Consider the following 17114-nt stretch of genomic DNA (forward strand, 5'->3'; position numbering starts at 1 on the left):
CTGCTGAACCTCACGTCTGTTAGGGAAGTTCCATGGCTCGGATGTTTGGGTATTGGGTATGGCCAGACTGGGGATTGAACCCTATACAAGGCTCACACGTTACCACTTGACAGCATTCTGTTGCTTTACCAGCTCCACCAACAACCTCTGAGAATAAGTCACCATATGTTGTTACAGCTTGTCACAGACCCTGTCCTTCAAAGATTTTTTCACACCAAATGTGCTAATAGAAGATCCATTATGCCATATACAAGACGAGGCCTTAGGTTTGCTTGCAAAGCGAAAATGCTAACAGTAGAAATCCTGCAATGCATGTACAGCCAATGATTGCCAGGAATGATGATCAATATTATTACTTTTCTGGATTGGTCTTCACAGTTAATTCATCTTTTCGCCCCGCAAGTGATACCCCAAGCTTAATGAAAAATGTTGTCAAATGTGAAGCAGACTTTGCCAAAGGATAGTTTTATTAATTCGCCTGTGTCTTTTTTTTTTTTTGTGTCAATCATGTACTCAAGAATTTTCCACATGCGATATAGAAGATGGCATTCAGTCTTAAGGATAGGATGGAGGAAACTGGTGTACATGGGGTAAATCTCTGACCGTCAACATGTTATTGACACACTTTTCTACAGAATTACGTACACACCTATATACCATATATAATCAACTGCTTATTATTATTATGAACACTTGGCAAACAGAGATGTGAGAATATAAAAATTCTCTGTTCAAGTCAGGTATTGAACCCACACTTTGGGTATCTGCAGTTTGTAAGTCACACACATCACAATTGAGCCCTGCAATACTCCCCTGAGCATACATCTACAGTTAGTTTCAAGCAAAACATGCCATGAGACAATATTTTCTTGGGTCATTGTTTTTTTTTTTCACGTATAAACATACAAAGTTTTGAAAGCAGGGATGGATTTACATATGTTTAATGTAACACATACATACATATGCAGTCCAGTCTACAACTTCTAGGTCTATACTGTAGTAGAAAAAGTAGTGTGAATTTTTATGCATAATCAGTTCATTTTCAAGCAAGTTTACAAGACCTGTGGCTCACTTGTCTTTGGTGCTCAGTGAAGCACCACTAGATAAAAGAGCAGTGGAAATTCATCCTGCAACAGGAGGCACATTACATGCACTCTAAGGACTCCTTTATCGTCATGTGGCTGAAAAATTGTTAAGTATGACATTAAACCCTAAGCACTCACTCACTCACTCACAAGACCAGTTTCACCTTAGCAGTCTAGTCCTTTGATACCGAGACAATCTAATGCATCTACTTGGACTGAAAATCAAGAACCTGAGTCATTGGCTTATGTCTAGTATTTCAAGCAGTATTTCACATACATGTATATGCAATTGCAGGTACTCGTAGATGTACATGCAACTTCAACGTACATGTACATGCATATAGAAAGTGTCTAATATATATACCATAGTTCCGAGAAGCACTTCAAAAAATTTTGATCCGATAACAAGGCTACCAAAGAACCTGCCTGTAGAAGTCACACAAATATCAGACATGATTGTGGTGAACCAAGAAAATAGCTGAAATTTACTATCATAGCCCAAAAAGGCCGGGGTCCAAGGGCCGCCTAGGCGCCGGAAGCTAGAAAAATCTGCGGAAAACAGGTAAATTAATCGAAACTGAACAAAGAAAAAGCGGAATTCCGCTAAAAAGCGGAAAAAAAATCATGTCTGAAATATGAAACTTCAGCTTGATACATAAAGTACTTTCAATTCAATAAGGATTTTAATACAAAAACAAAAAAAAAAAAAAAGATGCGAGTCAGGAATCTTGTATTTATGATAATTAATATGCACACAACTGAAGCATCGATGATGGAACATTCCCTTTGTCATGTTTGTGTCATTGTGCTTTACATGTATGTACAATACTCAATAACTCAGTACATGCAATAGGCCTACTTTTGAAGATACCAGCCTTAACATTCACCTTACAATGGTTCCAATACACAAGTTCGGAATTTTGTCATTAACATTAATTAATATGAACACAGAGCATCAAAACTATAAAACATCCCCCTTGTGCCCTTATGCTTTACATGTATACAAAACCTGAGCTCAATATATGCAGTACATTTAAGAAACTACCCATAACGTTTACCTTAACATTGCCTAAGATGTTACTGTATACTGACGCTAATGCTAGCGATATGGCATAACCTGAGCCTGTACTTTGTACTGGCTCACTGCCTAAGCCAGAAAGGCCTGTCTCCTTAAAATGAACCGCACAGAAAGATTTATGAAAGTACACCTTTCAAACTAAAAATTAAATGTTAGTGATACATTACTACATATTAATTAATACAGATCCATCTTGTATAATGTGAGGCTCACCAAGACCTTGATTATATATACCCATAGTCCTATAGGGGTTCCATCCAAGAGCTTGAATAAAAAAGGCAAATTTTTTTTTACGTCAATAAGAAAATTTAACAACTAATATGTGCATAGCACAACATACAATTCTTTATGTCAATATTCCCGATTAGAAATTCCTATGAGTCTTATATCTCATTCAGCACATTAAACGCATAAACTGTTAGCAATAAAAAAGGCTTGTTAAAGACAAAGACAGAAACAACTACATGCCTGTATCAAAAATATTTGTGAATTTAAAAAAAGCATCATGATTGCACTCACTAACTAATGCACACCACAAGCCAGATAAAGCTTGAATTAAAGTCATGGGGTCAGTTATTGTGTGGAGGTTATTACATGTACCAATGAACCAGAACTCTCTCTGGTATCAAAGACATCAAATCACTTCAAAATCCTTTCATTCAAAACAGGAAATGGCAGACTTTAGCTATCACATGGAAGATTAAAAAAGTAAGGCACATGAAGCATAGCCAATGACAAAATGACAGTTACATTAGTGGTTGTATAAAGACGTCTTTTTTTCGACAAGCTGCAGAAATAAATGTTGGTTTGAAATATTCAGAAGTGAAATTCTTTAGTTTTAAACCTTTAAGGTTATGAATACCTCAAAAACAGCAGGGACCCGAGAGCCCATGTAATCACATAATAGTAATTTCCACAGGCACAATATATATTTGTGGAACATTTCATATATATTTATGGTGTGTTGTCTATCACTGTCAACAGCGCCATACTCGTACGTGTCTGATTCAGGTACACCTGTGTGACATCACAGTGAAACCATTATCACATGTATATGATGCACAACAGGTGACATCATTTGAGCAGTTTCATCATGTGTTGATGTCATTGTGTAGCAATCATTACAATTCATATCAAAAGAGAGTTCACAACTTTCACCTGCACAATTGATGGCACTTGTACGCCAGTAGAATATTTACAGTCATACATCTCAATACTCTCATCCTAACAACTCAGGTAGACCACATGTACATGCTAAACTACATCATCAAAAATATACACTTTTACATTCTGTGATATATGGTGGGTTGAAATAATATATACTCTTTACATTACTTACACTATAGGTCAAATTTAGAAATGCATTTAAATACCTATGTTGCACCTTGAATTCTGAACTCATCTGATAGCAGAACATGTCATCAAAGTCTTTGGTCTAAAGTATGTATATACCATACTACATATAGGTACAAGAAAACTACCCTATATGACGACAAATTTCGTCCATGACAAGCTTGCCCATTTTCCTGATTCTGAAAGTTCTATTGATTTTAGAAAGGTGTTTTGAGGTTTGCTTGGGACGTGGGATGATATTCAAGTGGAGAATTGTAAGTTTCAGCACCAAAAATAATAAATTTTTGCGTGCGAAATTTGAAGTCATTTAGGATATTCAAACTATCACATATATATCTATTAGAGCCTTTATGTACATGAAGATATATTTTTGAATTGGACATTCTGAAGTTGAGCAGCCAAGAGAATGCATTTTATGTTCAAAAATCATACTATTTTTCAGGCATATTTTAAAGTACTAAATATACACGTAACCTTAATTCTGTCACTGCTAGACATCTTGCTTACACAGTCACATATTGGCCTCCTATGATTTATTGTATTACAGAGAATAAAAAATATAATCTTTTGTACAGGCATTTTTCCCAGTGCATAGGTAAAAGTTCACAGACCTCAAATAATGTATTCAATATTTTAGCATATATTTCACTGAAAAATTACATCTTCCACTTGTTATGGATACGTCCTTTCATCGTATCATTCATATAAAGATCAAGACAGCCAATGAAAAGCAAGTTGCTTATCAGGAAAATCGTCTCTAAAAATACATGTTTGATACTGGTCCGCTTCGAACCTTTGACCTTAGTTGCGAGAGTGAAAATTATTTTAGTATATATGGTGAAGAACACTTTCACTGAAGCTTAACACTGTACTCCAGATTATGTCACTTATATGACGGCTGTCCAATTTCCAGATGGAGGTAAACACAGTCCAGAGAGACCACCTTCCCTTTTGTAGATGCCTTCAAGCTGTTAATTTGGTGCCCAATCAGAGCCTTAATTAAGTACATACTGCCACTGATCAAAGTCCCCAGCAGAATGGGCCAGTCATACTGCTGAGGGCTTCATTGGTGCTTCTTAATTGTGAACTTTATTTTACTCCATAGATATACATATACAGCTGCAGTTACATACCATATGTGGTAGAAAACCACCAGAGCCCAGCATTAAACGTAGGGAACTGATGATCAGATACTAGACATTGGAACGTGTAACATGGCCTACATAAGCATGGTGGAATGTTAGACAAAAGTTATAGTTTTAACTGTTTCGGTAGACTCTTGAGTGTCCACATCTGTAGAGACGGAGATGGTCGATATCGTCTGAGCTCCCATGTCACCTGTCCCACAGAACTCCTTAATCGACTGTACCCCACATTTCACCTGTTCCATCCCCATGACAACCCCAGCTCGGACACGATTTGCTGCGTTACTGCTCGATGATCGAATGGTATCAATGTATTGTGACCCAGATGATTTAATTGTCATGACCTGATGACGAACACGCTCAATGTTGCGCTCAACTCCATGTCTTAGGCGCCAGCGCACGTCATCCAAAGTTTCCCGAATGTTCTCAGGGAATTCCGCAGCAAATTTGTCATAATCCTCGCCAGTAGGTGTGCGACACTTGCCTGGCGATGTCCCTGTAGATAACAGTGGTGATGTGCCAGGGACCTGTGAATCATCATCCTCATCTCCATCTAAATTATCATCAAAATCTCTCACAGTAGAGGTGCCCTCACTTTCTACATCCATCACCTCTGATGCACCCTTGTTCTCATCAGTTTCATCAACAGACTTTTTCTCTGTTTGACTGCGACATCTGTTAACAATGTATGAAATAAGGCCAATGAAAAATCCACACACAATGAAAGCACTTGTTAGCTCTGCTGAAAACAGAAGACTCCCGGAATAGGCGACAGGCAGTCCAGTGTGTACAGACACTGTGACATGGACAGTGTCATTTCCAGCAGGGTTTATAGCAGTACATGTGTAGTTCCCACTTAGAGCTCCTCGCATTCCATTCACAGTGATTTGCCCATGAACAGGTGATGTCACATGGGTGCGCTGCAAATGATCACTAAAAACATACAAGTTATCTGAAAAAACTTGAACAAGCTCAGACTGATCTAGAAGGTGATAATCCGACGGGTGACCAAAGAAGTCACCAACAGGTAATGTCCACAGGATGGCTGGTTTGGGGAAACCCTCTGCCTGACAGGTCAAGCTGAATTTAGAGTTGTAAATAACATCTACAGATTCTGACACTGATATAATAACAGGCACTGAGCAGTTCACTGCATCCATGGACAATTCCGTCAAAACTTTGCTTCTGTATTTCTGTGGAGACCGGCACAGTGGTGGGCTTTGCATAGATGGTGCAGATGATGTATGAAGCAGTCTGACTAATGGTCCCACAGAACAAGAACAATCCCAGGGATTACTATGAAGATTAACATTTTTAAGCCTTGCAAAATCAGCTACTACTTCTTCAGGCACAGCCTTGAGGTTGTTATTTGAGACATCTAAACTTTCCAGAGCACTGAGATTCACAAACTGTTCATGATGGAGAAAAGAGATTTTGTTATCACAGAGATTAAGCAGCTTCAACTTGCCTTGTCCAGAGAATAACTCCAAGGGTAAATTTTTGATCAAGTTTTCTTGCAACATTACAGATTCTAAACTATGTAACTGAGCAAACAACTGAGATGGCATCTTGTGAATCTGATTGCCACTGAGATCAAGATGACGAAGAGCTGATAACTCGGAGAAGAAATCTTCCACAAATGTCTGAATACCATTGTTTGAAAGACTGAGGTAACTTAGATTTGTATTTCGATAAAAGGGAAGGTTCTTCTGTGATACAGCTGGTATAAAATAGCGATGAATTTCTAGGTGAATCAGTCCCTCAAAATGAATGAGCAGTGAAAGCTCTTCAGAGCTGCCTTTGCTAATCTTCAGGCATTTCTCATCTGGTGAAAACTGTCTAGGCCCCAGAATGCCATGCCCTGAGGGGACCAGACCCCTCGGGCAGATTGTACAACTATCTGTCACATTACAGCCACATTTTAAATTCTCTCCACAGAATGGAGCACATTTACTTCCAGGCAGCAGCCACAATATCACTGCAGCAAGCAAGGCCTCTCCAAGGGAGGTCACCAAAAACTTCATCATCATTGGTAACTTCCCTTTGCTGTCTCCACTCCTTTTACATTCTGAAATGAAATGGAAAATATCTTGACAAATATGTATGAAGGTAAAATACTGAGATTTTAAATTATTATTTTTGGCTGCTACTAGCATGCATGGCTACATATTTTACAAGTATCATCGTGGTCACAACAACTAAGCCTACAACTGATATATGGAACATGGCCTCAGAATGTTAAAGCTCCGTTTAAGTTGACCCATGTCAAACAGTTCTATCTGCTTAGTACATGTAATATATGTGCATGTGGTTTTGGGTAACCTGATCTGAATTCAACTTGACTAAGTGACTGACTGCTTGGTATTACATGCCACTTTCAACATTACTGCCATCATATTACAATAGTGTCTCCCATAACACGATAATATCGATAAATGCAGACTGATCCCAATTCCAAAATTTCTCTTTCTGACACTGGACATCATCACTTGTAACTGAACATTGCCAATATACTATGCACATGGCCATTAAGTACCAGTACTTTAATTTTATTGATTTATTTTGTGTTTTACAGCATACTTAAGCATATTTCATTTAATTTTATTGATTTATGTGGTGTTTTACAGCATACTTAAGAATATTTTATTTACACAATGGTGACCAGCATTATGGTGAGAGGAAACCGAGCAGAACAGCCAGCATGAGCTGGGCTTGAACTCACAGTGGTCACACTGGTGAGAGATCCTGGGTCCTTGCGTCATGTTGGCATGCTAACCCCTTTGACCAGCTAATTTTAAGTTTATTTTACCGTTTCAGTGTACTGAACCTAGGTATCCTGATAATATGGTGAAAGCTTTAATTTTTTAGCCACTGCATTGGTTTTGTTCAAGTTAAATAAACATTTAAAATCTCTGTACTTAACCTACTGGTCTGCTGTCAGCTCATGGTCTAAGATCTATTCACAATTAAGATTGCAATATATTTTAGTTTAATGATAAAACCATGTGATTTGATTTGACTGATGTTTTTTTTATTATTCTTGGGTAAAGTACCATACTAATTGTAGGCCTAATGACTGGTGGCTAGGCAGCAGGCAATGTTGTCAGACAAAAGGGTCTGGGATTTGAATGAATGAAGATGCAGAGAACCTTTCAATGTGACCATCACTGAACATGGAAAACTTTCCTCGGATGACCAAACTTTTGAATTGTCCCTTAATACCTCAACAATGTACTCGACATGGTTTCACTCCTAGGATGGCCGTCAGTTTGACAAGTGGAAGACGCCAGAATGCCTGGTACTTGGCAGGTAAAACCACCAGCATTTGGAACGTAAATACAAGCCTTTCCACATGTGACACATAATTTTCACCTGCAGGGCAAGTTCAGTTTATGTATACCACACATACCTTGTTGGTAGAAGGCAAGTGATCTCTTGAATTTACATAAGACCACCTAACTAACTCTATGAATGCTGATAACCTCTGACCCAGAGAATTGTGGTAGCAGAGAACAATTCTCTGACCGAGACTGGGACTAGAGCGAGTACTACCTTGATCCTTAAATTCATGTCTTTTACTGGCACAAGGCTTGTTCGATGACAAAGCATTTGGCCTATACCTTCACCGAGTACAAATTTAATATTGTATTTTATTTATTTATTTATTTGATTGATGTCTTACACCATACTCAAGAATATTTCACTTATACGACGGGGCCAGCATTATGGTGGGTACGGCCGTAGAGGAAGCCAGCATGAGCTGGACTTGAACTCACAGCGACCGCATTGGTGAGAGACTGCTGGGTCATTACGCTGCGCTAGTGCGCTAACCAACTGAGCCACGGAGGACCCCTTTAATATTGTAAGCATCAAGACTCCAACAATGCTACGCCTGTATAAGACAGAGCGTTGAAGTCTTTAGGGATAAATACAAATCAGTCTGATTAATATGTGCAACTCTGAGTAGCACAAGTTCCAGTATTGGCCTTTCGTTTTATATTAGAGCATGTTTGTACATGGCTTTTAACCAAAATTATCTTCGGGTAACAAGTTTCATGAAACTGTCTGATCACACGATACAAATCAACACCATTTACGAGAACCATTATCCCCAAACATACAGAAAGCTGACAAAATAGTACTATTGGGTATTTCCCATCGTTTTACAACAGTAAAATCGGAATTTGTCAATTTTTGACAGGTCATTTCTCCTGTGTTGTTGGTGTAATGGACAAGTTTTTCTTACTGCAAAAGTCAATGCATTATACAGGAACAAACATTATTTTTCAATGTTCGCTTGATTCGCTTTCTTATTGGAATGTGTGTTACGGTGTTGAAAAAAAAAACCCGAAGGGTTGGCATGTTTCTAGTGAAAACAAAGAATCCCCCACCTGTTGTATAGCATCATCATCCACTTTGTCACCTGAAATACCGGAACTTGCGCACCAATGTATCGGAGTTTCTTCCGGCTGTTACATCTAGTGAACGTGTCTCCACCACCAGGTGTCAAATGGATTGACATGGGAAAGCAGAAGAATAAATTAGTAAACTACCTCTTTTCTTCACAAATGCTGCACCCCTAAATAGTTTTAACACGTGTTTTGTAGCACAAGTCGGGTAGTAGTGAACGCAGTGGGCGCACCCGTTTGTCATTTGGTGAGACCCCGCCTGGAATATATCGGAATAGCGGAAGAGCAAATTAACATATTCTCGACCATCACGAAATTTGTCGGCCATATTGTGAGGGAATTTGATACATCAACTGGGTTAGCAGGAGCTGGTTTTACTACCAAGAGGATATCGCAGACTCTCAGAAGCGCATTTACCACAACTGGTGGCAACATGTTTAGAATAGGGATAGGAGTGTGTTGGATTTTTATAGTTTATGTCGGAAATTCTCAAGGAATCTCGGGTAAGTCGGTCGGCTCTGTTCATATCAAAGGCGCAGGTGTTCGTCAAATCGGCGACTGTTTTTGTGTGTTGTTGTTGAAATTATGTCTCGATAATCTATTTTTCCCCTAAACTGTCTATCAGATCCTGTTTTATTCAAACACAAACAAATACTGTATCACTCGTTTCGTACTGCTTCTTATGGTCCCACGTTGTGAACTCTAATACAACGATATTTTCAAGAGTCGAACTAAAACGTATTCATGTGTCAACAAGCGTGTCTGGAAATTTTTTTTTTTTTACATTTCATTATTATTTTGGGGGTACATCCTTTTGTTATGGGCGTAGTTAAGTGTCCGGAGACCCTCTTGAGATCCGTTTTGTTTTATATTTGCTCTTTTCTCGTTGATTGAAGGAAAGAAAGCATCCAGATGTATGTATTGTAATCTTTTGTGACAAATATTAAATTTACGGATCTGTTACAATGTCTGGTTATTGTGTGGTTCTGCTGAGTTAACAAAGTTCATAAAACAAAATGCTGTTAATTCCTATGTTGGGTAGAAATCTGCTATTTAGTGGTGACAGTTTGCAGGCATGTATCACTTTACAGTCCTTTTATGGATGACTCTTATACCTCTTGATTATTATTTATATATAATAATATTTTTGATATTTGATATATTTGATGTAAATATAGGGCCTATGAGAGACACAACTTCACGGTAGTTCTGAGTGAGGGCAGTAGCACATATACTGGAAGTTGGGGTTAGAACTCTTCCAGTAGACAGCCTTGGCACATGAGCGTTGGACGAAGGAAGCATTTTCTGACCCCAACTCCTACCTTACAAATTCGTGTAGACAATGAGAGAAGGAAGATGATTTTTTTTTTTTCAAATTTTACTTAATAAATGCAAAGTAAACTAAAGTAGCCAGCCTTCCCATAATCTGTTTTTCCTAATGCAAAACATTTTGTGGCCCTCGCAAGATTTCCACTAGTCTGAGTACATTGACTGTTGCCTCCAGGCCATGACCTACTTGGACTAGATTTCCATATGAATTTTGCCTATTTAGAGTCAAACTATACCACATTGTTCAGTGAATCCAGAAATACAAATGAAATTCCCATCTACAGCCTTATGTGAGAAACAGATGGTATTGTAATGAGTGATCAACATGATTAACAGAAAATCAATGAACATCTAGCTATCAAAGTACATGTCATCCATTGTGAAACAACATTTTCCATTGAAAAATTTCCTAATGAATGATGGTTTCATATTTGAGAAGTAAGTTGTTTGAATGGTTTGATATTTCTATGAACAAGGCAAAAAGTATGTTATGTGTGAAGTTGTCAGTTAAGATGGTGATATAACTGAACAGATTTATGTGGTGGTGTTTTTCTTTGTTTTGTAATGTTGTGTCGTCAGGGTTTACCATGCTTTTTAATTGATATATGTAAATCATTATTTTTGGAGGGTGAATTGAGAAAATACACTTAGTCTGCCACTTCAATGAACCATTCTTCCCAGAGTCTTTAGACACAAATGCACTGTGATTTAGATCAGCTATAATAACTACATGTATGTTCAGGATTTGATACTTAAGTTAATACTTACATTTGTATTTAGGTTATATTTAGGGCTAACTAAAAAAGTGCTTAGCAAACATGTTGATGGCTTGAGTATACTACGGTGAGGTAGGACAGACTGGTGGTAAATTACATTGACCCATTCTTCTACCTGTCCAGTAGCTAAAACCACCCTTAACCAGCTTAACATGGTAAATGGATTAACTGGCCATTGTAAGACTGTTTATGTTAACCCCAGGTGACCGTCTCAGTGTGACACAGGGCAGTTGAATTGGGACCAACTCATACAGCTATTGTCCTCCAGAATAAGATCGTAAATCGTATTAGATCTCATATGTTCATCTGGTGCAAAATCTTGGGCACACCATTGAACAGCTTAATCATAAGATTAATACATAGTGAACGACAAGGTGTTTCTTGGATAGGTTTTATTCAGTTGTCAGTGTTAAAGGATGATTAGTGTTCAGTAATAATCTATAAGGTATCATATTTGTATTTTTGATAATATGCTGAAGAAAATTTCATTTTTTGGACATAGAAATGTTTATTGTTGTAATGAAATATAGAAAACAGGTTGGTGATTTGAATCGTGACTTAAGTATTTAATGGTTTACTGATAATATACAAATGTACTTATTATTCAGAGACTTTTGTTCAGTTTTGGGCTTTGCCCTACTAGAATGCTTTTTCTCATTTAAACACATCTATCAAAATAGCTGATTTTTCATTTTTTCAAGCGAATTTTGTTTTACATTATGATGCTGGCGAATGTGCCTTGCATTTAGATTAACTGACCTTACAACCTAAACTGTGACACAAGGATTCAAGTTTAGAATTTTATTTCTTTATTTGCTTTTTTCATTTTGTGATTATTAATTACTGAGCAGTTACTGGTGTTTATTCATTACAAACTTGTTCATGGTTTTTTATATCTTTTGTTTCATTTTGAATAAGTAGGCATTTATATTTATTCCATGTTTACTTTAAACTGAAGTTGATATATAATCAACATTGCAAGTGCAGTATATTAATCTCTTCCTTATTAATGTGTAGACTCTGATGATATGTGTATGAATTTGAATCATAATGTATGTCACATGTCGTTGACCAAATTAGAAAAAGAATTAACCTTATGAATTGTATAGTTTCAACACTCCTGTATAAACTTTTTGTCGCCTAAATGGTGATATTTTGTGTCGTGTGGATTTACGAGATTCCCCAAATGAAAATTTATTAGAAAGATATGAAGGCGGTAAAGTAAGACATCAGATCATTTTTCTGAGACTGGAGAACCACTGCTTGTGAAAAGCTGTATTGAAATATTATTGTGTCATGATAGGCATGTTTTTTCGCTAATTTACACAGCAAGACTGGAAGTAATTTTCCCCATACCCACAATATTAAAAATGTTGTGACCTGTGCAAAACAGTTGTACTGTTACAGAATACTGAATGTGGTTAACATGGTAATAGGCATGACAAGGAACTTGTTATTTTTTTAATATTTTAAGGAAGAGTACTGAAAATGTCCCCATAAACTGTGTAATTAGGTGATCAGTGAAGCAGTGTAATAAGTTGTAGTGTAAAATGGTGGCAGTTTTAGTGTTGAAGACTAATGCAGTTCATACTTTTAAATGTATGCACTGTATTTTTAGATGTACATGTATATGTAACATGAATGTGTGTTGAATGTGACATACTAGTTTCTAAGGCGATGGGCAAGCTTTTTTGGAAGGCATTTATTTATCTGTATGAAGAATGGATCAAAATATTCTGTGTACGTGTAGTTTACACATCAACAGGAAAAGATAGGAGAAACCATAAAAATTCCCCATGGAAGTTTGTACTTGTCAGATTATATTTCATTTGTCATGATGTCATTATTACGATAATAAACTAAATTTTCTATGTCATGTAAGGCGAATCTGGGTGCTATGAAAAAATGTATAGTGGAACAAGATTTCTGATTGTAGAGATCATGAGCAGGATGTGTTGTTATTTCTGTCACAGAAAGTCCTGTAATGTTTGGCCTTGTATGGCATTTAAAGGTGCAGCTTTGATATGCATCATGAGCACATATTTTTTTTTTTTTACCCTGTGGATAGGGAAAGAGAAACACCCAAAAAGTATTATGTGGCATCTGTGTAATGAGTGACATGAAAATCAGATACAAGTAATTAAGGTCTTTTGTATATTTGTAGTATGCTTAGCTAAGCATGACGAAGAAATGTTATTGTAGAAATCCTGGCATCATTGTGATTTTGTATTAACACCTACACACATCTTATTTAGAAATAGAACCTAGAGAAATTAGCTGAAGCTGATGACATACATGAAGACCAGCTGTTCATCAACATACATGTACTTAATTAGAATTGAATGAAGTGACTGTCATCTGTCGGGAAGCACAAAGCCGAGTGTACGATATCTTATTAATTCAGGATACAAATTAATGAGTTGTCTTTGTCTTCCATCCTTATCATGAATAACTTTTACCGTAAGTAACCAGGTGTAAAGGTGAAGGTTCTGAATGTGTTAGTGGAAAGGGTCATCTGGATTAAAATTAACACAAATGCATGCTGTTATTTCCACGGCCTGTTGCAAATTTAAAATAATCTCAAACATTAATTGTCATACATATAAATGCACTGTGGTACACACATTACATGATATATAATGGGGTGTGTAATACATTTATTTTTTATAATACAGATGTGTAATTGATTTTCTTATTGATTTAGAAGTACTTTATGGCTGCAGCAAATTTTTTTGATGACACCCACAAAGATATAATTTAGCGTGATTTTGTAATTTCAGAGGCTAACCGTTTTGACCCACGCATAATCTCAAAAAATGTTGATGAGAGAGGGGCTCCGCTGTTTCACGGGGTGATAGGAGAGAATGAGAAGGTTGTGGTGCTGGATGAACCCTTAACGGCCAAGGATGACGATGAAATGGGCGAAGCAAGTAAGTATTCACAAGAATACAGTGGACATGTCATAGAAGACATTGCAGTGCACATAATGTGTTCTGACTTTTGACTTACTGATTAACCATGTTAACGTGGTGCGTCAAATTGACTTTGTTGAATGAAAATATCACCAATGCAATTTATGGAATTTGCAAAATGCGACAAATATCAGCATGTGAACACCACTTACAAAATAGAATAAAATGTAATACTATTTTGACAAGGCGATTCTACTTGTAAATGCGCTCTATCCGTTAGTTCTACCAAAGTTAACTTTTAAGATTTTAAAAGAAAAATTAAACTTGCCCAGGAGTCAGTGTTTGGTTCTGTTTTTCTAGTGATAATGAATCTCCACTTGTACATTGTAAATGAATATGTATGATGTAGCCTTCTGCTACATGGACCGGTAAGTGATGGAGAGATACATACAGAACACATATGCGTATGTATGGGAGCAGTCTCATTTACAAAATCCTGTAGACTTGTCAGAGCCACGGTGGGTGAATGTAGATGTACAGGGATGGGGAGTTTGTAGGATGTCAGAACATGCAACTTAAGCAACTTTTTTTGTAGTCTGTTTAACTGTATATGTATGCAGGATGTGTATGTTGAAGTAAAAAAGCTGGAGGTTGGACAGAAGTAGGCCAGCTTGACATTCATCAGGCCATCCCAGTCTGGTCTGGCCAGTAATTCAACTCAGACAAACCTGTATTTACGTATGTAATGTAAATACCTGCTTTCGTTACCACATGGTGGTGAACAGACTTAAAGTCAGGTAGTCTGTGCTAGACTAGGCCGTTTACATGCAAGCCTTTAACATCTCCCCATTTATGGACTTTACAAAGTTTGAATGCTTGATGCTATTGACAGCATTGATTTATACCTGTACATGTATGTCCTGTTTTTTTTTAACCTTCATTATTTGAGAGAAATAGATGTACACCTATCTAGTTGCTGATGACATTATATTCTCCAACCAAATCAGCTGTTTATCAACATCCTATGTATGTATGTGTGTATATATATATATATATGCATGTTTTAGTGGATCCATTGTCACATCCTTTTCATCTTTCTAGAGACTTGATCATACATGTTACACAGGATAAGAATCATTTTACGCGTACAAGATACATGTATGAGATACATGTGTACAGTTGTATATCATCTGGTTGTAATGAATGGAATGGCGAGGAGTGTATATGTAAATCATTTCAACAGGTGTGTCTTCCAGTGATTGTTAAACTGACAGTAATATCAAGCAAAAACCTTGAAGAAAATACATATACATGCATTTGACCTTTGAAACATTGCTGTGATCTGGGTGACATATGATACGAATGTTTTCATGTATCACCTACATGTTTATGTACTGTAATAATTGTGGAGCAACAGCTTTAGTGATGGAGCAGGTGCACTATCCCCGCGCGGCAATTGCAGGTGTGCTCTCCAGACTTCCAAACACCTGACACATCAAACTTTATCTTTGCTTACGAAATAAACAGTGTCTTTCTGTGACATTTTGTAGTCTATGTTGCATTGTTAATGTCAATATTCTGTTCTAACACCTCACCATTTGTCCACATTTTAAGAACCGTAAGTTCAGGGGAAAAAAAATGTTAAAAATCACCTTCATGATGTAGGTCCTTGGATGCTTTAGGTACATGTAAATTTTAGGGGGGAGACCATTCCTACTGAGGGAGAAAAAGAATCTAAAACATACACGCAGTCCTACATATTCAAGGTGCCAGATGGTTTTGTTCCTTTCACCATTATCTATGTATCCCCACAAAGTTTATCATTCTTGGCCAGTTGATAAATCCATTTTCTACACAAAAGGGGTCAGTATTGTAGGCAGATGATAGCTGTTGGCTTCCATTAACCCTACCTGTACTGTAATGTATATGATACACAGGTTACAGGGTTCAGGATGTTTGGTCCTTCATTTGTTTTTAAGACCTCGCAATAAAGTTGGTATCATTTGACACCTTTACTTCGTACATGTATTTGATGACTGTATTTTTTGTTAAGGTCATCACTTTAAGAACTCAAAATAAGGAACATTTAGATCCCTGGGTTATCATTTTTGTGTGAAGAGATTTGTACATGTAATCACACCCTCCTCACAGATGTGACCCTAGCAGCACAAAAAGTTTGCTGGACCATGCAGAATTAACATGACACATACAGTGTATCTGTCATCCAGACTGGATTCACAAGAGAAAGAACCTTACTGCCTGAAGACATTATGTAATAGGCAGGATAACTCAGATGTGGGATTGGACAAGCCGCTGCGCCAAACTGAACTGAACCGAACAGATCGGGGGAACAAAATATGTCTTCACATTCAGATGTACACTATATGCAAAAATTTGACAGAGCTACTAGACCTCAGTATAAACTGGAAAGATAAAAGGGTCAGCTCAGCATGTGCAAAGTAAAATGAACTCTTGCTTGTTTTATCTTATGTAATGGACCCCTTAAGTGGCCTCTGACTTATATAGCTTACTGACTGTAGTGGTTCCCGGTCCATACCACATATATAGATCTATCTGTGTGGTTCACTTCTCAAGCATTTCCTGTACTACTGAGATTTGTGGGCTCCCCTCCACAACGACCAAGTATCCCTAGTGTAGCATTCTGTTTTCAGTTCACATGTACTCACAAGTTGCTACTTCAGGGAGTGAAGCAGTGCTCCAGCCAGTAGTCAGCATTACCAAATATTTTGTACTTTACATTGTCAAATTAGATTGTTTATTAGGTGTGTACTTTTCGAATTAATTATGAAAAAGACATTGAAAGGAACAAAACAAATGACATTATGGTAAAACTTATTAATACTTGCATTGACCCACGCTGTATAGTGAAGTGTAAATGTGTAAATGTAGTAATTTCAAAAAGGAGGCCAAATTGTTGAATGGCTATTTAGCTGAAGTGGGTTTCACCCAGTCTCTGCCCAGTTTCCTCCCACCATAATGCTGGCTGCAAAATATATCTTTGAGTAT

At 37.2% G+C, this 17114-nt stretch overlaps 2 protein-coding genes across 2 annotated transcripts in view; one reads left to right on the plus strand and one right to left on the minus strand.

Moving 5' to 3' along the window:
* Nucleotides 1-3043: 3043 nt before the first annotated feature.
* Nucleotides 3044-9131, minus strand: LOC135474686 (leucine-rich repeat-containing protein 4B-like). Its single transcript, XM_064754243.1, has 2 exons — nucleotides 9053-9131; nucleotides 3044-6729 (listed from the first exon to the last, which is right to left on the minus strand). Exon 2 carries the CDS (start codon nucleotides 6689-6691, stop codon nucleotides 4757-4759), a length of 1935 nt encoding a protein of 644 aa, XP_064610313.1. The 5' UTR covers nucleotides 6692-6729; nucleotides 9053-9131; the 3' UTR covers nucleotides 3044-4756.
* A 254-nt stretch (nucleotides 9132-9385) lies between these two features.
* LOC135475603 (calsyntenin-1-like) overlaps nucleotides 9386-17114 on the plus strand; it is a 35575-nt gene continuing 27846 nt past the window's right edge. The window contains exons 1-2 of the mRNA XM_064755530.1: nucleotides 9386-9573; nucleotides 13956-14105. Of these exons, the coding sequence (XP_064611600.1) occupies nucleotides 9504-9573; nucleotides 13956-14105 (220 nt within the window). The 5' untranslated portion in view covers nucleotides 9386-9503. The remainder of the gene's footprint in view (nucleotides 9574-13955; nucleotides 14106-17114) is intronic.

This window comes from Liolophura sinensis, chromosome 9 (assembly GCF_032854445.1).
Source record: "Liolophura sinensis isolate JHLJ2023 chromosome 9, CUHK_Ljap_v2, whole genome shotgun sequence".
NCBI lineage: Eukaryota > Metazoa > Mollusca > Polyplacophora > Chitonida > Chitonidae > Liolophura > Liolophura sinensis.